We start from the raw sequence: 23,206 nt of genomic DNA on the forward strand, positions 1-23,206 counted from the left end.
TGAAAAGATGCCGTGTCCCAAGGACATCAAAGTTATAAGAAGTTTCCTTGGCCATGCCGGTTTTTATAGGAGGTTCATTAAGGACTTCTCAAAAATTTCTCGGCCTCTGACTAATCTATTACAAAAAGATATTCCTTTTGTCTTTGATGATGATTGTGTAGAAGCATTTGAAACACTTAAGAAAGCATTAATTTCCGCACCTATTGTTCAGCCACCTGATTGGAATTTACCCTTTGAAATTATGTGTGATGCTAGTAATTATGCGGTAGGTGCTGTTCTAGAACAAAGAGTTGATAAGAAATTAAATGTCATTCAATATGCTAGTAAAACTCTAGATAGTGCTCGGATAAATTATGCTACTACGGAAAAAGAATTTTTAGCAGTTGTATTTGTTTGTGATAAGTTCAAACCTTATATTGTTGATTCTAAAGTAACTATTCACACTGATCATGCTGCTATTAAATATCTTATGGAAAAGAAAGATGCTAAACCTAGACTTATTAGATGGGTTCTCTTGTTGCAAGAATTTGATTTGCATATTATTGATAGAAAGGGAGCCGAGAACCCCGTTGCAGACAACTTGTCTAGGTTAGAGAATGTTCTTGATGACCCACTACCTATTGATGATAGCTTTCCTGATGAACAATTAAATGTCATAAATGCTTCTCGTACTGCTCCATGGTATGCTGATTATGCTTTATTACATTGTTGCTAAGTTTATACCACCTAGTTTCGCATACCAGCAAAAGAAAAAGTTTTTCCATGATTTAAGACATTACTTCTGGGATGACCCACACCTTTATAAAGAAGGAGTAGATGGTGTCATTAGGCGTTGTGTACCTGAGCATGAACAGGAACAGATCCTACGCAAGTGTCACTCCGAGGCTTATGGAGGGCACCACGCTGGAGATAGAACTGCTCATAAGGTATTGCAATCCGGTTTTTATTGGCCTACTCTCTTCAAGGATGCCCGTAAGTTTGTCTTGTCTTGTGATGAATGTCAAAGAATTGGTAACATTAGTAGACGTCAAGAAATGCCTATGAATTATTCACTTGTTATTGAACCATTTGATGTTTGGGGTTTTGATTATATGGGACCGTTTCCTGCCTCTAATGGATATACACATATTTTAGTTGCTGTTGATTACGTTACTAAGTGGGTAGAAGCTATTCCAACTAGTAGTGCTGATCACAACACTTCTATTAAGATGCTTAAAGAAGTTATTTTTCCGAGGTTTGGAGTCCCTAGATACTTAATGACTGATGGTGGTTCTCATTTTATTCATGGTGCTTTCCGTAAAATGCTTACTAAGTATGATGTTAACCATAGAATTGCATCTCCATATCACCCACAGTCTAGTGGTCAAGTAGAATTGAGCAATAGAGAGCTCAAATTAATTTTGCAAAAGACTGTTAACAGATCTAGAAAGAATTAGTCCAAGAAACTTGATGATGCATTATGGGCCTATAGAAGTGCATATAAAAATCCTATGGGTATGTCTCCGTATAAAATGGTTTATGGAAAAGCATGTCACTTACCTCTCGATCTTGAACATAAGGCATATTGGGCTATTAAAGAGCTCAAATATGATTTCAAACTTGCCGATGAGAAGAGGTTATTTGACATTAGCTCACTTGATTTATGGAGAACCCAAGCCTATGAGAATGCCAAATTGTTTAAAGAAAAAGTTAAAAGATGGCATGACAAAAGGATACAAAAGCGTGAGTTTAATGTGGGTGTTATGTTTTGCTATACAACTCTCGTTTAAGATTTTTTGCAGGAAAACTTCTCTCTAAATGGGAAGGCCCTTACGTTATCGAGGAGGTCTATCGTTCCGGTGCCATAAAAATCAAAAACTTTGAAGGCACAAATCCGAAGGTGGTGAACGGTCAAAGAATCAAACATTATATCTCAGGTAATCCCATAAATGTTGAAACTAATATTATTGAAACCCTAACCCCGGAGGAATACATAAGAGACACTCTCCAGAACGTTTCAGACTCCGAAAAGGAATAGGTATGTGGTACGGTAAGTAAACCGACTCCAAAACAATTCTAATGGCAATTTTTCTCCGTTTTGGAATATTTAAGATAATAGGAAAATAAGAACCAGTCCAGGAAGGACACGAGGCTTCCACGAGGGTGGGAGGCGCGCCCTACCCCCCTGGGCGCGCCCCCTGCCTCGTGGGCACCCCGTGCGCTCTCCGGACTCCGTTTTCTTGCACGATACTTCTTTTGGCTGGTAAAAATTCATTATGTAATATCCCAAAGGTTTTGACTACCGTACCACGCAAATATCCTCTGTTTTCGTTTCGAGCTATTTTTCTGACAGATCTAGATCATCATGATGACTCCAAGTGCCCCCAAGGACAAGTTCTTCAAGAAGGTCATCAACCCCTACCTTGCGGAGGTGCTGCAACACCCTCAAACCATTGAGATGCATGAGGGGGTGCTGCACATCCGCGATGTTGAGGGACCAAGGAGGACCGGAAGCGTGGAGACAAGGCTCGAGGCAATGGAGCAACAAGTTTTCAAGTGTCAGGAGATGGTGGAGCGCGGACTTGACTCCAATCACATAATGATCACGGAGTTCACCAACAACCACAAGCTGGACACCAAGGACATCGGGGAGGCCATCTTCAAGCTTCACGAGAAAATCGAGCACCTCCAAGCCCAGATCTATGACCTGCAAAACCAAAACTGTGAGTATGAATATAGATTCAAGAGGATGAGTTTGGCTGCAGATTTAAGGATCCTGGAGACTCGATCATCCTTCTATGATGGAGAGCCTATGCCTTGGAAGAGGGACGTCAAGCCTACATCATCAACAATTCCTTCACCAGCAAAAGAGACATAATCACATGGGTATGGGCACTCCCCTTGGCAACCGCCAAGCTTGGGGGAGGTGCCCCGGTATCGTATCACCATCACACTCCTATCTTTACCGTTTTTCTTAGTTCGATCCTTTTAGTAATATCTTGATCTAGTAGAATAAAGTTTTAGTATGATTTAGTTTTGAGTTTTGCCTTATGATCCCTCTATGTAATCGAGTCCGTGAGCTATATAATAAAGATTAGTGTTGAGTCAAGGGCTTGATCATCTTGCTATGATCTTGAGGGAATAAAAGAAAAAGAAAGAATAAAAAGAAATAAAGAGATCATGTTGATCTTATGGAGAGTAATGACTTCACATATAAAGAGTATGATGATTAAAAGTTGTTGAGAGTTGACAAACATAGTTTGGGTCATCATTGCAATTAATAGGAAGTAATAAAGAAAGAGAGGTTTCACATATAAATATACTATCTTGGACATCTTTTATGATTGTAAGCACTCATTAAAATATGACATGCTAAAGAGTTGATATTGGACAAGGAAGACAACGTAATGGTTTATGTTTTCTTGCATCTGAAATAAAGTATATTGTCATGGATCATCCAACATGTTGAGCTTGCCTTTCCCCTCATGCTAGCCAAATTCTTTGCACCAAGTAGAGATACTACTTGTGCTTCCAAATATCCTTAAACCCAGTTTTGCCATGAGTGTCCGCCATATCTACCTATGGATTGAGTAAGATCCTTCAAGTAAGTTGTCATCGGTGCAAGCAATAAAAATTGCTCTCTAACTATGAATGATTTATTAGTGTGGAGAAAATAAGCTTTATACGATCTTGTGATGTGGAAGAAATAAAAGCGACGGACTGCATAATAAAGGTCCATATCACAAGTGGCAATATAAAGTGACGTTCTTCTGCATTAAGATTTCGTGCATCCAATCAAAAGCGCATGACAACCTCTGCTTCCCTCTGCGAAGGGCCTATCTTTTACTTTTACCTTATGCAAGAGTCATGGTGATCTTCACCTTTCCTTTTTACATTTTATCCTTTGGCAAGCACATTGTGTTGGAAAGATCCTGATATATATATCCAATTGGATGTAAGTTAGCATGAATTATTATTGTTGACATTACCCTTGAGGTAAAAGGTTGGGAGGCGAAGCTATAAGCCCCTATCTTTCTCAGTGTCCGATTAAAACTCCATACCCATAAGTATTGCGTGAGTGTTAGCAATTGTGAAAGACTAAATGATAGTTGAGTATGTGGACTTGCTGAAAAGCTCTTATATTGACTCTTTCCGATGTTATGATAAATTGCAATTGCTTCAATGACTGAGATTATAGTTTGTTGGTTCTCAATGAAGTTTATGATTCATACTTTACATTGTGAATAGATTATTACTTGAGCATAAGAAATCATATGACAATATCCATGAATGTAGCTGTTATAAGAATGATCATGATGCCCTCATGTCTGTATTTTATTTTATCGACACCTCTATCTCTAAACATGTGGACATATTTATCGTTATCGGCTTCCGCTTGAGGACAAGCAAGGTCTAAGCTTGGGGGAGTTGATACGTCCATTTTGCACCATGCTTTTATATTGATATTTATTGCATTATGGGCTGTTATTACACATTATGTCACAATACTCATGCCTATTCTCTCTTATTTTACAAGGTTTACATGAAGAAGGAGAATGCCGACAGCTGGAATTCTGGGCTGGAAAAGGAGCAAATATTAGAGACCTATTCTGCGCAACTCCAAAAGTCCAGAAACTTCACGGAAGTCATTTTTGGGATTTATAAAAAATACTGAGCAAAGAAAATACCAGAGGGGGCCCACACCCTGGCCACGATGGTGGGGGCGCGCCCTACCCCCTGGGCGCGCCTCCCTGCCTCGTGGGCCCCCTGGCAGGCCTCCGGTGCCCATCTTCTGCTATATGAAGTCTTTTACCCTGGAAAAAATCATAAGCAAGCTTGCGGGACGAAACTCCGCCGCCACGAGGCGGAACCAATCTAGGGCTCCGGCAAAGCTGATCTGCCGGGGAAACTTCCCTCCAGGAGGGGGAAATCATCACCATCGTCATCACCAACGATCCTCTCATCGGGAGGGGGCCAATCTCCATCAACATCTTCACCAGCACCATCTCCTCTCAAACCCTAGCTCATCTCTTGTATCCAATCTTTGTCCCAAAGGCTCATATTGGTACCTGTGGGTTGCTAGTAGTGTTGATTACTCCTTGTAGTTGATGCTAGTTGGTTTATTTGGTGGAAGATCATATGTTCAGATCCTATATGCATATTAATACCCCTCTGATTATGAACATGTATATGCTTTGTGAGTAGTTACGTTTGTTCCTGAGGACATGGGAGAAGTCTTGCTATAAGTAGTCATGTGAATTTGGTATTAGTTCGATATTTTGATGAGATGTATGTTGTCTCTCCTCTAGTGGTGTTATGTAAACGTCGACTACATGACACTTCACCATTGTTTGGGCCTAGATGAAGGCATTGGGAAGTAATAAGTAGATGATGGGTTGCTAGAGTGACAGAAGCTTAAACCCTAGTTTATGAGTTGCTTCGTAAGGGGTTGATTTGGATCCATATGTTTCATGCTATGGTTAGGTTTACCTTAATACTTCTTTTGTAGTTGCGGATGCTTGCAATAGGAGTAAATCATAAGTGGGATGATTGTCCAAGTAAGGACAGAACCCAAGCACCGGTCCACCCACATATCAAATTATCAAAGTACCGAACGTGAATCATATGACCGTGATGAAAACTAGCTTGACGATAATTCCCATGTGTCCTCGGGAGCGCTTTTCTCTATATAAGAGTTTGTCCAGACTTGTCCTTTGCTACAAAAAGGATTGGGCGATCTTGGTGCACTTTATTTACACTTGTTACTTGTTACCCGTTACAAATTACTTTATCACAAAACTATCTGTTACCGATAATTTCAGTGCTTGCAGAGAATACCTTGCTGAAAAGCGCTTATCATTTCCTTCTGCTCCTCGTTGGGTTCGACACTCTTACTTATCGAAAGGACTACGATAGATCCCCTATACTTGTGGGTCATCATGGTCGAAGGTGGCTGGCTGTATGAGAGGAAATGGAGAGAGGCATAGAATGACAACGGTGGTGGCCTATAATCTGTAGTTTATTTAATAACATTTTTTAGATTAGTTAGAGATGCTCAATTTGTCTTTAATCTGCAAGCCGTGATCATTTGTTTGCACCAATAAATGTCGTGCAATCTTGTTTCAAAATGAAAATATGTTACCTCTCAGTCCGAGTCAAATGTGTTTTCTTTCAGTTTTCTCAGTTTAGTTAGTTGTTAGCCTTTTATATTATTAGCTTCTTGATCGATTTTACAATAGCACATATACTCATGAACCCAACCACTTTAGCCAACGTGGGTACATAGATTAGGAGTTCTGTAAATATTCATATCACTTGACGAAATCCTGGGCATAACAAATTGAGTGCTTAACCTATTTAGGTATTTTGGCTTAGTCATTGGAGCTGATACCAGAAGCAACATAGTAGAGGGGGCTTAGCTTTCATCGGAAGATTCATTTTTAACTTTACCCATTCGGTCATGCTTGATAGTGATATTGCACGAAAAATCACATGCATGAAATAGTTGCTTTGTATATGCATGAATCACATATGTTGCTTCACTTTTTAGCAATCTACGTTTGTGTTTTCTATTGTTTCCTTGTCATACATACATCGGAAATCAACTGTCACTATGGATGTTTGTTTTTTACATTTCCAGTGACATCGAAATGCGATCTTCAGGTACTGAATGTTCTATCGAAAAAGGGGATAGAGAAATATGTTTGTAAATGGGGGTACTATTACCCACATTTTTCTTTAGATGTAAGATGAATTGTTGGTCTTCTGGCAAAGTTGTTAAAAATTCAATGCTTCATAACCAATAGATAATATCATGTTGGTTATTTTGATTCGCATCAGGATTTGATCCTTATATGTTTCTTTTATTGTGAATCTCCCAGAGACACCAGATCTGTCTTCTTGGCTCGGGCGGGGAGGGGCGGCGTCACAGTAGGCACACATCTCCTCCTCCTTTGATGGCGGTGGCGGATTGGCATGAACACCCAGAGAGGACGGGTCAGGATGGTGAGTGGGGCGGTTGGCGGGGCAGTCCTCCTTGGCGGTCTATGGGAAAGTAGTGTGAAGGGGAGAGGCTCAATGGCAAAGGTGAGGTGGGCGTCATCTGATTTTAGTGGACACAACTCCAACAATAAATGTCCCGCTACGGTGGGAGGCCGAGCGGGCAGGGAAGGTTTGGCAAAAAAATGGTAGGGTGTGTCGTGGAGGTGGGGTTTTGTGTTGGGACCACGTGTTGGAGATAACATGGCGGATAGTCCGGACAACCATAATTTGGAGGCCCACGTCCCCGGCGTCGCTCCCGTGCAGGCGACACAGGCGGATCATGAATCCTAGCGCCGCCGCCACCAAAAACATCACTCCTCTCCGCCGTTGCCGAAGGAAGCTGCAGGGCGAAGCCGCTGCAGCCGAAGGCGACAGCGGGGACCTTGCTCGCGTCATGGGGGTGTCTTCGGGCACGGCGGAGTCTCCCTTGGTGACGGCGGAGACGGTGATGTTTTGGGCGGCTGCTTGGTTCCGGCAGGTTGGGCTGGTGGCCTGCCTCCTCGTATGCGCGCTGTACCGCTGCCAGTCGAGCGCGACGCTGAAGTGCGGGGCGAGCCGGCGCGGCAGATGGCAGGTCGGCATGGCGTGATGGCGGGCCGGCCACTGCGTCAAATTGGTAATTTTTCTTACATCTCCCCCCCCAGGGGCCCAGGGCCAACTTGATCCTCTTCCCCAGGGATCCCAGATGAGGGAAGCCTAGGAGAGCCGCCGACTCCAACTATCGTCCATGTACGATCCATACTAGATCTGACCAACTGCCCATCCTACCTCCTCTACCTTTTTGACGTTTCCGTCAGATCTGGCGCCAGGAGCTGCGGGTTGTGGACAGCGCAGGCCGATGTCCTCTGCCGTGACGTCGATGGCGTCGGCTTGGTGGACCAGCGGTGTGGTGGCGGCCTTGTGCTCTTATCACATCACGGCAGTGTTCTGCTTGATCGGTCCTCCTCGATCTGGCCGTTGACGTGTTCCGGAACTACTGTCGGAGATCTTGCCCAAGGATATCTGGATCAGATAGTATCCGGTCGTCTGCGTCCATATCAGCCTATGTGGCTCCAGGAGGGCGTGGCGTGAAGCTCTGTTATTTGTTTACACCATGGGATATGTCGGCATCTCGATTTCCATGGCACAGACAACGGCGGAGAAAGTCTTGATGGCTTAGATCGGAGGATCAGTAAAGCGGAGGGGGCCTTGAAGGCGATGGAGTTAGCCATGTGTTTGATAACTTTCAGTAGCAGTAGTGTCAAGTGGGGGCGACAACACTGGAGGATTTCATTTTTGGTGGTGCTCCTCGGGTGCCGAGTCATGATTTTCAAGGTGAAACCTAAGGTCTGGCATTCATTGTTTGTGCCTGGCAATTGCCTTGTTGAAGGTATTGTTTTGAGAGCTCGGTCTTTCTCCAGGGTGAAAACCTATGATTTTGGATCGGACGACAACGGCGCTTGTGCACTGTTTCCTTCTTGAAGGCATCGCTTTTGGAGACCTTTCATGTTTCCCGGGTGTTGTCTTTGATGGTGGTTCGTGTACTGCTGCTGAGAGGAGTTGATCACTGTGGCGAGGTCTTTTTTCATTTCTTTTTTTCTTTTCAGGCTGTGTGCATCTTGGATGTCTTTGTGACTTGTTGGTGCAGAGACTGTGTGTAATTGGTATCTTCGCGATATTAATATATTCTCCTTTTCGTTCATATATGGGATGGATTTGGGTGAGCCGGACTGTATAGACGGTTGAATTTTAGAGAGCCTGCTGGTGCCCGTTGATGTCCGGACCCTCCCAACAGAGAAATAAACTTCGAGATTGAAAATGATAGTTATCATTTATTTGATTCATCTGTATGCATGCATTATAGCCCGAGCATTGCGCTGGTTTGCTCAGTTTTAAGTGCTTTCTAAATTCGTCACGTTAAACCGGGCTGAAAACAAGACAACGGTCCAACTTAAAAAAAAACATTCATCGGATGACTCCACCGCACCGCGCCGCGCCGCACCCCGACCCGACGCAGCGCACCCCGACGCAGCGCGGCGCAACCCGTTGCGACGCAGCGCGCCACAGCGCGACGCGACGCAGGCGCGCGCGATAGTTCTGGGTCCCACGGATATAATCGCCCGTATATATATTAGTATTTCTCCCTTCGTCCTCAAAATTCTGCTTCAATCCCCAATCCCCCGGCGCAGTCCAGTCTCCTCCCTCCCCTTGGCGCAGCGCATCAGCCAGCCAGCCAGCAACGGCGCCGGAGCGATGCGGCCCCCCACCCGCAGCGAGTTCGGCTTCTCCGTCGCCGGCAAGCGCAAGCGCTCGCCGGAGTTCCCCTGCGTGTCGCGCTTCCGGCAGCGGCGGCTCATCTCCTTCCTCGGGCACCACAACTTCAACCGCACCGTGGATGTGTAAGCACGCAGTCGTGTCTCCCCCTCCCCCCTTCAAACCTGCCTCTGCGAATGCATCTCTTGATTCGGGCAACGCACGCGCGCGCGCAGGTTGGTGACCCAGACGGACGTGTTCCTGTGCCTGAAGCACCTGGCCGAGCTGGTGGACGCGGGCTCCTGGGACAAGGCCATCGACTACCTCTCCCGCTTCCTGCCGTCCGACCGCCCGCTCGGCGTCCACGGCCGCGCCCTCTTCCACTACCTCCGCGTGCACAAGGCCATCGACGACGTGCTCGCCGGAGCCCCGGAGGCCCGCTCCGTCACCACCGCCCTCGACCAGTGCATCATCCGCCACCCCACCAAGAGCCACGCCCTCACCAGGCTCCGCGCCATCTTCTCCTCCCTCCTCTGCTCCAAGAGATACAGGTAAAATCCAACACTGCTATCGCTGCAAGCCTGCAATCGATTCGATAGATAAAATGAGCATTGGTCCGTCAAATGGGATCTTGATTTCGTTGCGTTGCGTTGCGTAGGGCTGTCCTGGACATAGGGCGCGTGAGGCACAAGGCTAAACTGACTATCGTCGACTTGGTTTGTAAGACTCCAGAGTTGAAAGACCATATGCGACCCGCCCGCGGCTCAATGGAACCCCAGAACGTGCTTCCCATTGGCTTCGGCTACGCTTGGTAATCCATTACCGATTTGATGCAATCATGTGACTCTAAAAACTGGCTCTGTTTGATCACCTCTCATTCTCATATATATATGCTGCAATTAATCTTTGCTAGTTTCCGTCCGAGGCGCCACGTGAAGAAACGAGGCGGCCGGATCCCGGCGTCTGTGCTTGGCAGGCTTTATCTTGAGAAGAAGAAGAACATGTATGTACACACAGCACAGACTATCTTGTCACGAAACTGACATGCTCTTCAATTCTCTCTTCTTGCTGGCTCTTGATGGTACTCTGACAGACTAATGGGATACGTTGCTGCATGTTCCTTTCTTTGTGCAGGCTGCCTTCTTTGACTTCAGACGATCACTCCCAGGGGTTAACTCGTGGTACGATACCGTCATACAAATTATGTTATGGTTGTTTAGTAATTATGTCCCGAAAGTTGTATACATGTGAACTCCTTGGTAATTAGTTTGTTGCTTTTCTCTTCCTGACCGGCAGAGTCACTAATTAAGGCGAAGGAATGGCTTGTGGATCTTGTTGGTACGTAAAACTTCTCATTTATCAGTCTGTAACTCCATAACACAACAACTGATGAACTTATGTGATCTAATTCAGAGATAAGTTTGGAAGCCGGCAAGATGAGTGAAGCGGAACTGACTCAATCAGCCTCTAACAAAGGTAACTTCACACCCTCTCCGTCCACCAAACATTTAGCTAAGTTATAGTCTCACTTGAAGAAAGCCCACCAAAACACTTCAGTTTATTGTCATTGTCTCCACTTTCTATTTGGAGTATTTTCTGGCAGTAATAACTTTTTGAATCCTTGCTGCATTGCTGGTCACATCTGCACAACCATGCCTCTGTAGCTTACATATCCACACAATTAGAATGCGATAATGCAACGACAATGCTTGCTTGCATCTCTCATTAACTTTGTTACTACAGTGCCCCGAGTACTCTCTGCTGCAAACTTGCAATAGGCTATTTGCTCTTACCACATTGATTTCATGGCCTGCTATGGACCTGTAATACATCCTGATGCTACATTCTCCGGCAGCATAACTGGTTTGGCTGCCTAGATGCTACCGTTTCTAACTGCTGAACTCATGGCAGGTGGTCCGGTTACTCCAGTCTCACGGACTAATCTTGCTACCTTCAAAGTGGTTACTAATCGTAGTAAGTTTACTGAACATCCAAACCAGTACCATTGGTCCATGCAATTAATCCATATGAAATCCATGAAATTGCTCCCTGTTAAAGGCCACAAAATGTACAAGTCAAGTGGCTATATGCGCTTGACATTTAATCTGTGTGCCCTGTAATTTCTTTATATGCCCTTATGATGTTTACTTTATTGTCCATGTAATACTGTAAATGTGCATTTGTTCATTTGTTGTCAATAATCTTATCTTTTTTCCAATGGCAGCATTATTCCGCAAGGCAAAAGAATGGATGGTATATTTTACAGGTTAAACTAGACTCTGCTCTGCATGTTTTCATTTGCTTGTATACCTGTTCATTTATGCATGAACCATTGTGCTCAACTTACCGTTGATCTCTAGCTTGGTTATGCGATAGCAACTGATGGAACTTACGTGATCTTCAGAGGAATGTTTGAAAGCTTGGCCAGACGCGAGTCAAGATGATCTTCCTCAACTTTTCTGCAAGGATGGTAACTCTTTCACCCACCAGACATGTATTTCTTTAATGACCCCTTGTTTAGTCAATTGTCATTATCTCCCTTTTTTCCCATATAAATACTGGTGTCCCTTTTGGGACACTCCATTTGCCTCACTTATCACATTTCATTTTCACAACACTATAAGGTAATTATCTTCAAAATAGAATTAGCTAATATTACTGGCCTTAATTTGGTACCACGTATGTTTTTTCTACAGTCAGTATATTGCTCTTATCACACCGACTTTGTTGATTTTACTTTTGAAGTGCTGCACTAGATTAATACTTAGGGCACTCTTGTGCAAATTGTTCTTACTGCACCGACTTGCTTTTGAAGTGATACACAGCCATTGTTTAAATTCGTCAGCATCATTATGGTTGGATCCTATGCACATTGTTCTTACTGCACCAACTTGCTTTTGAAGTGCTCTACTTTGCTTAGCATGTCCCAGTGCTGTGACCTGTGCATAAGCAGTGCATCACCATGATAAATTCTCTTCCACTTTTATTATTCGATTCATGTGCACATCGTTTGAGCTATTTGCAAAAGTTATCTATTATCTATAGAAGATCTATGGTGGACATATGTTTCCTTGGTTTTCCATTTCGTCATTCTTTTGTTTGCCATTTCGCATTTTGTATCTGATGTGTAATGATAATTCAGTATTGTCAGGATTGATGTTGTTCTTTGCACTTCTTCCCGCTGCCATTAATAACCACCAAACTTCTTTGCAGGTGATCCTGATGGCACAGTCCCCCGTACAGTGCCTGGTAGCTTGACTAGTCTTGCTGAAAATTCAGCGATTGCATCAGTCAAAAAGCCAGGTAACTTAGTTGCATATTCTGAAATCTTTGTCTAGAATTGGTCGTTAAAAAACACCAAATATTGGCTGACAAGTTATTTATATCACGATTAACGGATTTTGATTTCCCATTCTTTGATTTCATTAATACAGATTATAACTGGTCATGCTGGTAATTTTCGTTTGATGTGCTTTCATGAGTCTTGCATTTGTTTGACTCTTCTCTTTTCCTTGAGTCCATGGTAATTTCAGAATAGCCTGCAGCAGGGACATGCATAAGCTTGTGTACTGTATTGCTTGGGAAAAAAGTACTATGTGTACTGGAAACATGCGTGCACCTTCTTGGTCATGTCCACATGTTCCTTTTTATAGTGCACATTGGTCGTCCTAATTTCTTGATATATTCAGACATCAATGGAAAGAATTCAAATGCAGACTCCTGTTCTTTAATTGACAAGCGGAAAAATAGTCCTTCACCTTTGGTCCTTGAATCTATGGTGTTAGATAACAGTTTACATAAATTTTTGTAAAGGAATGTTATGCCCTGATGAACTGAAACTAGTGTCCGGCTTACTATTCTTGGGCAGGCACAAATAATCTTTTGAGCCAATAGAGCTGTTATACCTGTATCAAACATGATGACTTGGTTTAGCTCCCTCAAAAGTGCCCGGTAGCTAGAGTCCCTGTTACAATTCAGTATGCACTTGCCGACGTGCTGAAATGAAATGGAACATCACCATTGATAGTTTTATCTGAGTCAAAATGGCAGATAAGGCATGCCAACGTCAGTTCATTCCAAGACCTTGTCAGTAATGTTAACTTATTAATAATCAGATAAACCTTTATTGGTAACTGCTTGGTGGCAGCTGTCCTTATATGGCTTGTTGAGACTCAGTGATGCACTGCCCGTGATAGGTGCCTTAAAACCAGTTGCTTACTAAAATGTCTAGTAACACTGCTAGTAATATTTGATCGACTAAAACAGCCATTTCTAAATTCAAGTTTACAGGTGTTCTGCTTCCTGGAATTTTCTTGTGCACATATTCTCCCTAAGAGTATCAATTAGCGTGCAGTTGTGGAGGTTGGCCTCAAGAATACGAGGGCTGTCAGTGAATTCTCATACTTGTTCTATAACTCTATTATCTATACCTATTGATAAATATATCAATAGAAGATTATGACCAAAGTTGAAGTTGCATTGTAGTACTGGAAGTTGGTTTTAACTAAAAGCCCGTAGTTCTACTTACCCAAATGTATGGATAGGTGGCCTATTTGCCTAGGATATCATGTCTTGCTACATTGTGTTCCTGCTCTGTGTTGCCGAAAATTTCTCTTTGGAGTTCTGCATTCATGTTTTATTTGCATGATAATTTGTAACTACAGTCTTTATGAGGCATGATCCTGTTCTTTCCACTCCTTGGTGTGTGCCTACATGCTGCACTTGCTAAGTTCTGAACTTGTTGCAGATGCTCTATTCTCGCAAACCATGCTTGGTACCTTGACAAATCCTGCTGAAGACTCTGGGATGTCATCAGTGACAAATGCAGGTAAATTATTTGACCATTCAGTACCTTACTGCCTGCTACCATTTGGAACCGCGGAACTCTGTGAAGGGGCTCTACTCTCACAGACCATATCTGGTACTGTCATAGGTCCTACTGAATACTCTGCAATTTCATCAGTGATAAATTTAAATTTTTTTAAGACGTGTGTAAACCTACAATTGCACAACTGATCTCTGCAATTTTTCATTTTCTGACGTTGGAGGACACCAATTGAACTTCACATGGATATTATGTCATGATAATACTTAATTCAGGAATCCTTAAGGACATTATATTAATTTATTGGGCAGGTGCATATAAACCTTTGAGTGAAGAATACTTTTCCAGTTCAAGGAAGAATCCAAGGATGGAACTGGCAACTATTAGGCAAGATTTTGATCCAAAAAGGCGACGGACAACTCTGGTAAGATACTGGATTTTGGTGCTCATTTCTGTCAGCAAAATGACAACTTAGATTCTCTACATGCCAACTTAGATTCTTTACATGATAAACAACAACCCCGAGATGGTCAGGTGGCAAATTATTTCATGCTACAAGAATTTTGTATGTTTCTTCATGAAATGCTTGGAGTGCCAAATTTGATTAAATACTTTGGTATTTTTGTAGTGAAAATGATCCCTTGTAAGTATTGAGAAGTATCTACATTGGTCTTGATAGACAATTTAGGCCAATTCATCGGCAGCATGATTTTGCTTTCAAGCTTATTCAACCGTTTGGATTTGCTCTAAATTTGACTCCTACTTAAGCCATGCCACCATTAGAAAAAACACACTAACCCTTGTATCTTAAATACTTGGAAACTACTCCCTCTATATTTCTTTACGGAGGGAGTAGAAGTTTAACTGCATTCTGTATGAAAAGACATTAAATGGAGAACACATCCTAGCAAAACATAGGTGATAATACTAGTTGTATGCATCTTTTGATAAATTTTGAGACCCTCTAAAATCGTTATATTTACGTGCATTTAAGAAGAGCGGGCAATGCTTATGTACCGGACACTACTAATACTTGTTGGATCGCAGACTTCGCAGATTGAAACCGGAACTGAAGATCAGCAAGCAACATGAGTGTCTAACTGAATGGTAGCATCGACTGTACCAGCTGCTGCTTTTGCCTTTGCGAAGACGGTCAATTAGCTACCTACTGGTGTTACTTGACGTTAAGCTACTTGTTAGGGGCTTGCGAGTCTTGTGTATCTTCTTGTTATGTTATTTCTTCTAGTTCCTACCTCCTACTATCATTAGGGCAAGTGAACCAGATCTATGTGTGTGTAAGCTGCAGTCTGAAGTGTGTGAGAACTGAAAAAATCGAGACCTGGATCTTGTTTTGTTAAGTGTGAGTACAATTTCTTAAAATTTCTGACCTTGCATGTCAAGTTGGTGGATCATGAAAACTTTCTGAAAAAAATATGATCATTTTAGGGCATCTCTGGAACATCCCTCAAAAGTTATATTTAAGGGCAAAATTTCCATTTTGAGGGATTAGACTCCATCTAGCAGATCCCTATACTGCATTTTCCTCAAATTCGACTTTCTATCCCTTAAACTTTGCCCCACTTCCCTACTTTTACTCCAACAGAGGCAAGTCTTAGGAAACTGAGCAGCTGCTCGCCTCGCGCAGTAAGAGCATGGTTAATAGTATAGCCAGCTGCTGGCTATAAGCCAGTGCCATGTCATCTACAGCCCATCTTATAGGCAACATGTATAATAGTACATCAAAAGAGTGTACTACTTTTTTATTATGTGGCCCACCTTTCATTCTCACAAAGTGCCTAGGAGCACGTGCTAGAGCTGGCTCTTCACGAAGAGCCCGCTTACCTTCTCTCTCCTCTTCTCTTTCCTCCAACTAAGCAGAAATATACTAGTTTATTCCTTATAGCCCGCTGACTCAGCTCTATTATACTTGCTCTAATGGCACAACTGGGCGGTGGCTTGCCTCTGTTGGAGTAAAAGTAGAAAGCGGGGCAAAGTTTAAGGGATAGAAAGTCCACCGGTGTCGCACCCCAAACTCGCCCACATCTCCCTCCCTCAAAAGAAAAAAAACTCGCCCACATCTCCCCAACCATGTCCACCGCCCCCGCCGATTCGGCTCTACACTGACCTTGATTCGGGTCGTTGTTAGCGCCTCCTTGAGCTCTCGTGTGGCCTTCTGAGCTCCCGCTCCTCCCCAAGCTTCGTGCCACCTCCCTGTCGTCCTCCCTGTCGTCTTCCTGGAGCTTCACGGTGCCATGGTTCACGAGAGAATCATTACCAACAAGATGCTCACGCTCGCGCGGCGTGTGCCGCCAAGGAGAGCGCGTACCAAGGTGGCAGAGGAGGAGCAGTGGCGCCGTGCTCGGACTTGGAGGAGCACCTGTTGGCCGAGGTGCAGCTCGAGGCCAAGCGCGCGGACACCGATGTCGTGGCAAACTCGGAGATCGTCACGAAGAACCACGCGATCTTCGTGTTGTTGCATAGTCACCACGCGATCTTCGTGTTGTTGCATAGTGCACGTGTGATCGAGCGCAAGCATCGTCAGTGCATTTGTTGTGGCGTCGATTGAGTTTGCGGAGTTGTGCGAGGACCTTGAAGGCGAAATCGTCGGCAGGTTCACCTTGATGTCATGGATGCGGCATGCGAAGAGACCAGTCCCTCCGGCGCAGGGCGTCAACATCTCATCCGACGACTAATGGATTTTATCTATAGGTAGTGATGTTTAAGCTAGTTTATGTCGATGTAGTAGTAATGTACTAGTAAAACGTGTACGCTGTTCTATTTTGTGCTTGAGATGAGTTTGTGTGCAAAAAAAATAGCATTCAATTTTTATTTTTTTTGAACTTCGGCGACATTTATTAAGTAGTAATCATATCAGTTACAAGGGAAGAAACTACAAAATCAGGGGGTTTATCAAGCCAGACCCCAGAGAGCTTCCCTTTAAAACTTTACTGGCTAGCCTATGCGCTACTGTATCTAGGGACTAGTAAGCTTGCACGTGCAATACACGTCCCGATTATACTTAGTCAAACATATCGAAAACTCTAAATTTCAAATTGCTTGTGAAACAACATACCTACCTCATTCAAGTGGAAGGAAACATTATAATCGTCAACCATATACCTACACATTTTTTCTTAGGTGACGTATCCAGTGAAAATCCATGATCAATGAAATATGGAAACTTGCTACGCAGAGCATTGGGTTGGCAAGGGACGATGGAAGATCACATGCGGGAATGCTAACCACCCACTTAACCATATTTTGAAGGTAACCCCTCTCAATAATTATAGGTAAATTATTTGCCCGTTCGTTTCAACAATGTAGAAGCTGCCGCCGCCACCGCCGCCGAAGGGAGAAGAAGCAGTCGGAGGGAGCGCCAATGCATCATGGAGGTGTGTAGCCCATCTTCTAACGCCGCAGAAAGATGCCCCAGAGGTGTTGGGCGAACCGATCGCCGAAGCTGATGCGAGATAAGAGCGCCGCTGCCCCAATGCGACGGCCGCGGCTCTACCCACGTGATGGTGTCCACTCGCTCGCAGAGGGATCCGCTTCACCCTACATGTTTGTTTCATAACATTCATGGGTCAATCTCTCAACACGTTATAGCTACATTGAATTTTTCTAGCTCTCAGCTTCTGAACTTGGGCCTTGGGGGATCTCCTGAATTTGTATGCACCGAGTTCTTTTGATTTGTTCAAAGTGAAAATTACAGTGCATTTGGTGGAGTCTTTTCACAGCTTTGGTTTGGAGTGAAACATAAAGATAGAGAGGAAGCTAAATCATTTATCTTGCAAAGAGATGATTGCGACAAATTAAACTACCCTTAGTGTAAGAGGAATAGAGGGGAGATGATTGGCGCAATGCGGCGGATGATATACGGAGCCTCAAGGGCGTAGCTTGAATATTTTAAGTGAAATCTTGCCTAGAGCTTTACAATTTATCAATTTAAGTTTATCAGTTTACATTCTTTGTAATTTGCTTCGTCCCAGACACAAACCTTAACTATTCTTTTTACAGATCCAATAGAAAAAATAACTATAGATCCAAAAATTACATACCTTTAAAGAGAAAATCTTTTAAAGCCACATGAACCCAACTAAAAGAACACAATAACCGGCGTAGCTTGAATATTTGCTTCGTCCCAGACAAGACAATGTTGCAAAGGCTTCGGTGAGAGGGCTCAATATTCCTCTTATGTAAGAAAAAGAAACTTGCAACTTTATGCGGCCAACACACATATGAAATACACCCATGAGCCAATTCAAAAACAAAACTAACATGTGAATATAGTGTACATGTTAGACTGATTTTTTTTTTCAAAATAGTTACCAAACAAATCATCATCTAATGTTGACAACAAGTAAGCATCTGCAGGAGCTACCTCAGTCCCATCATGCATTTATCTATTTGGAAGGACACGGCCAGTAGTAGTCTAAGACAAAGCATGGATTGGATCTTGGGTTTTGCAATCTGAAATTTCAGCAAATCTGCAGTCAGTATACATACAAGCAAGAAATCGATGGAATTGACACTTTTGATATAGAAGAATAATGGTAGACAAATAGGAACCGATTTTAACATCTTGTACCGGCCTGTTGATCGAGAAATGACGATCTGCAGTCAGTAGAGTAGATCATGTGTTTATCTTCTATCTTTGCATATTCGTGTTAAAGAGAGAAGAACAAGAAATGGTAATGCAGGTAAAAGAAATAATTTTTATTGTAGGTGACCAGAAAATAACATTATTCTGTTCTATACTAAGAAAATACTAATCAAGCAAACAATGGTAGAACATATCCAAGTATGGAGCGAAAACCTGTGAGAAAAATGTGAGTGCAAGCATTAGCCATAGGCTCCTTGTTCTTTTTTCGCACCTTTGCAAATTAAACACCACCTTCACTAACATACACCTACCAGTACATGAGTTCTCTGTATCACACTTCTTACCATCATCACAACACTCAATATTGAGTATGCATAAGTGTAATTCTGAAACAACAAGAGCAAATTTTACTGGCTATGAATTGCTTCCATCATGTGAGCATGTAGCCTCGCATGAGCATGATATAGGTTACTTGAACAACTGGAATGGAAGGGGAAAATATTTCAAATCAGAATCCCAAAACGGCAAGAAACAACATTACAAAGCCAGATAACCCATTTTACCTCACAAGGTACGTTCAGAAAAATATACTTCGTCATCTTGGAGTGGTGCTGCGCTATAGCACATTGGTGAACACCAAAGATAACTGAAGTTATATCTTTCCTTTCTGAGAGTTTGCGAAGACCTATAAAAGATGACACCTCATGCTATAATTTTGGAACAAAACGGTATAAAGCACTGCATGCTGACATTCTGTCGAACAGGTAGTGTCGACCATCATAATACTAGCTCTCTAAACTACTAAAAATCTAAGCAAAAGTATAAAGGAGCCAAAGCGACAATCAGATTTCCCTACATTGGTTTATCCACAAATGTAACATTATATGCTGTAAAAAACATAAAAATAGAAATGGTTGTCTTTTCGTTCCTACAGAAATAGCACTAAATTTATGACGTGTTCTCACACCAGAAAAAATCCATGTACTACATGTTCGTGTTTCTTGAGTTATCACAAACTTTGACTACATTTTACTATAGATCATGCACACATACATGTATAGAAGAGAACAAACCTACTTTTAGGTTTCGAACATTTGTAATAGGTGGAGTGAACCACACACTTCATAGAAGAATTGTCACGGAAATCTGTCACCTCTGTGTTGCCGTAGAGGCATCCCTAGAAACACCAAAACGACCAGCCACGCACCAAAAAGACCAGTTCAGCACCTTATATTTCCTAATGGGCATAACACAAGAATGAACATGAGTGGTGAGAAGCACAACACATTCAGCAGCAGCAGCAATGTGAATACCATAACAATTTAGAGTTCTTCAGATCCGTATGGAATCTTTGACGCAGGGATAACTTCAATGCAAATATTCCAAGTACAAAGACAAAACAGTAAATTATCATAATCCACCTTGAGGCTGAAAATGTAGAATTAGTTAAAGAAAATCAGGGGAATTGTAGAATCAGTGTGTGCAATCCGGATTAAGAGACATTACCATAGGAGTAATCCAGGAGCTAATACTTAATCAGAAATAATTCCAATGCAATTATGCCAAAGTTGGAGAAATCGAAGGGCCACCATGTGAAGCACTCCAATCAAATTCCTCAGATCTTGCAACCTGTGTGTAAAAAATAGATCTATGATATATTTAAGAAACTCCACTGGAATCTAAATGGAACAATAATGCGCCCAAAATGTTGGTACATTCATTCCTTTCTTAGTCATCTGCGGATATAAACTTAGAAATGTTGAACATACATAGAAGGGCATAGAGAGTTGTGAAGATCTTCTAAGCAGGGTAGAATATATGCTCAGGAATTCCTCGCTACAGTACCATTCTTCCTCAATGGTCTTTCAAAGGGAAACAGGGTAATGTGTGGTCAGTCTTGTATATGTAGAGGTAGAGCTCTATAACATTGGACGTTGACAAAATAAAGGAAGAAAGTGATTATACGTACTGTTGAACTTGTTAGTATTGAAAATTTTCAAAATTAGTGACGATGATGAAGGTAATCACAAGCAGGGTGCGATCCCGACAGAGAAGCGCGTGGTTTATTATTGTCCATCTTCTGTAAATAGGAATTTGTAACAAGAAACGTTAATGGATCGGATGCAGGAGTCAATGAATATTACTAACAGAACTATTTTGAAATAGTAGAACAATTTGGAATAGTTATGCTTGAAAGCTGACAACTGAAATAGATGAAATCATTCAAAGTGAAGGTGTATAATGTACTGACGGTGACACATAGTTGCCCATTGGCGCAATTTCTTTCCTGCGTCAGTGATATAATTATTAAGACAATAATTCATGGCCGATCTTACACTTTTTATACATTGTATATAGAGACAATGTGTCTGAAATCACTACTCAACATCTTGAATATAACGGGGAATTGGTCGGGCCTGCACTGAATCTTGTATAGACGAAGAAAAAAAAGAGAGGAAGATGGCTGACCGGAGTACTGCGAATCTTGTACTGCTGCGCCGGCACTGAATCTTGTATTGACCAGGGGAGCGCCGGCAGTGGGCGTGCTGCTGCGGCCCGGCCCCCCTGCGCCGGAGGTGCCGCTCGGCCGCTCGGCCGTCGGGGGCGTGGCCCGCCGGCGTGAAGGGGGGACGGCGAGGCGTGAAGGGCCGCCCCGCCGGCGAGGCCGAGAAGGGCCTGGGCGGCGGGGCGTGAAGGGCGTGGGCGAGCGGCGGGCGGCGTGGGGCGGCGGCCGAGAAAGGGCGTGGGCGAGCGGCAGGCGGCGGCCGAGAAGGGCGGCGGCGGCGAAGGCCGGGAAGGGCGTGGCGGACGGCTGCTGGTTGCGAGAGGGGAGCGAAACTGCTGGTTGCGAGAGGGGAGCGACGTGGTCGGCGAACGATGTTAACCCAATGGCAATGATTGGTAAATAATTAAGTAACGGCATTGGTGGGTAATTAAAACGTAAAACGTATTTAGTATGCTGGAGGGATGTAGACCATCAGATTGCAGGTTTCGATGGATAGGATGATCTGGTTCTCCGCCCTCTCTTTCTTTTATAGTGGTATTAGTAGACATGCCAGGTGAGCAAACGTTAATCCCTTAAAAATTAGGGCGCTGATAGGCGCCGGCAGTCCGGCTGAACAGTTCGGCCGGACTAGCCCCAGCCGTTCGATTGGGTCAATTTGATCCGTTCGATACGTCGTTGTCTTCGTCAACGCACTTGTACGAATGAATCTTTTCTGCATCTCATCGCTCCAGTCCATCTCACCGGCCACGCGTGTTCTCCCGTCACCGCCTCTCGCCAGCCATCCTCGCCAGCCGTCCTCGCCGGCCGCCGCTGGCCGCCGTCCTCACCGGCCGTCCTAGTCGCCGGCTGCAGCCCTTGCCGGCCGGCCTCGTTGCAGGCTTCACCCATGCAAACAGACGCATTTCCTGCAGGTTATAGCTCCTGTGCGGGACGGTTGCAGCTCCAGTGTGCGACGGCCACAGCTCGTCGGCGTGCTCGCCGGCGCTCATGCCCGATACCCCCGACGTAGCTCGCCATCCCCCATCGCCCATCATAGCAAAAGTCCTCACTAGTTAGTAGCTTTTGCGGTTGTCGGTTGAAGCAAAAAGCAACGCGGTTGTAGCACGGGGTCGACGCCGGTGATGGTTTGTAGCAAAACGAGGCATCGTTCGCCGTCCCGGCCGGGTCGTATCTCTGTCATGAATGGATGTAGCAAAAGAAACAGCCGGTTCCAGCAATAATTTACTCTGGTTCCAGCAAAAATTCCACGAACATCAAACTCCAACAAATTTGATTGTAGCAAAAGAGATAGCCGGTTCCAGCAATAGTTTACTCTGGTTCCAGCAAAAATCCCACGAACATCAAACTCCATCAAATTTGATTGTAGCAAAAGAAACAGCCGGTTCCAGCAACAAATTACTCTGGTTCCAGCAAAAATCCCACAAAACATCAAAATCTAACAAATTTGATTGTAGCAAGAGAAACAGCCGGTTCCAGCAACAATTTACTCTGTTCCAACAAAAATCCCACAAACATCAAATCCAACAAAAGTTGATTGTAGCAAAAATAACAGGAGGTTCCAGCAACAAAAAACAGTCGCCGGTCGCAGCTACCCGCGATGACAGTTGCAGCTTAACGACGAGATCACAGAAAAAACGTTGCATCCGCAGGTCACCGATGCTGGAACCACGCAGTAGAAAGCTACAACCGTATGTCGCGGTGCTGGAACCGGCGAGAGAAAAAGCTACAACCGCAAGTCACCGGTGTTGGAGCCGGGGAGAAGAAAAGCTGCAACCGCATGTCGCCGGTGCTGGAACCAGGCAGTAGAAAGCTACAACCGTATGCCACCGATGCTGGAACCATACAGTAGAAAAGTTACAACGGTACTAGGAGGTGCAGGAGCCGGGGAGAAGAAAAGCTGCAACCGCATGTCGCCGTGCTGGAACCGAGCAATTGGTGACGTGTTTTGCTCCGACGGGAGGGTGATTTGCTGCGACCGACGGCCGTCTTTGCTGGAACCAAATGAGCTATTTGCTGTGAC

The 23,206-nt window shown here is 43.8% G+C and overlaps 1 protein-coding gene and 1 long non-coding RNA gene across 4 annotated transcripts; one reads left to right on the top strand and one right to left on the bottom strand.

Moving 5' to 3' along the window:
* Positions 1-9,155: 9,155 nt before the first annotated feature.
* LOC123054444 (uncharacterized) lies at positions 9,156-15,461 on the top strand. The gene is made up of 14 exons (XM_044478223.1): positions 9,156-9,398; positions 9,489-9,803; positions 9,911-10,063; positions 10,166-10,255; positions 10,387-10,433; positions 10,549-10,590; positions 10,666-10,728; positions 11,164-11,226; positions 11,477-11,518; positions 11,657-11,722; positions 12,466-12,555; positions 14,000-14,080; positions 14,389-14,501; positions 15,125-15,461. The coding sequence occupies exons 1-14, from the start codon at positions 9,253-9,255 to the stop codon at positions 15,167-15,169; spliced, it is 1,356 nt and encodes a 451-aa protein (XP_044334158.1). The 5' UTR covers positions 9,156-9,252; the 3' UTR covers positions 15,170-15,461.
* A 2,610-nt stretch (positions 15,462-18,071) lies between these two features.
* Positions 18,072-21,537, bottom strand: LOC123054445 (uncharacterized). 3 transcript variants are annotated; one of them, XR_006426176.1, is made up of 7 exons: positions 21,150-21,537; positions 20,650-20,760; positions 20,450-20,542; positions 20,187-20,309; positions 19,758-20,108; positions 19,244-19,365; positions 18,072-19,160 (listed from the first exon to the last, which is right to left on the bottom strand). It is a non-coding gene; the product is annotated as an uncharacterized lncRNA (long non-coding RNA). The 3 variants fall into 3 exon arrangements; XR_006426177.1 differs by having other exon boundaries at positions 18,072-18,691; positions 18,894-19,160; positions 19,758-20,309; positions 21,150-21,536; XR_006426175.1 differs by having other exon boundaries at positions 19,758-20,309; positions 21,150-21,536.
* Positions 21,538-23,206: the final 1,669 nt, after the last annotated feature.

Source organism: Triticum aestivum, chromosome 2D (genome assembly GCF_018294505.1).
Source record: "Triticum aestivum cultivar Chinese Spring chromosome 2D, IWGSC CS RefSeq v2.1, whole genome shotgun sequence".
NCBI lineage: Eukaryota > Viridiplantae > Streptophyta > Magnoliopsida > Poales > Poaceae > Triticum > Triticum aestivum.

Bases quoted from the DNA above. Each gene is read 5' to 3' on its own strand.
- LOC123054444 (XM_044478223.1), top strand. From the start codon at position 9,253: ATGCGGCCCCCCACCCGCAGCGAGTTCGGCTTCTCCGTCGCCGGCAAG. The intron at 10,591-10,665 runs GTACGTAAAACT...GATCTAATTCAG, and splicing joins ATGGCTTGTGGATCTTGTTG to AGATAAGTTTGGAAGCCGGC. The intron at 11,723-12,465 runs GTAACTCTTTCA...ACTTCTTTGCAG, and splicing joins TCAACTTTTCTGCAAGGATG to GTGATCCTGATGGCACAGTC.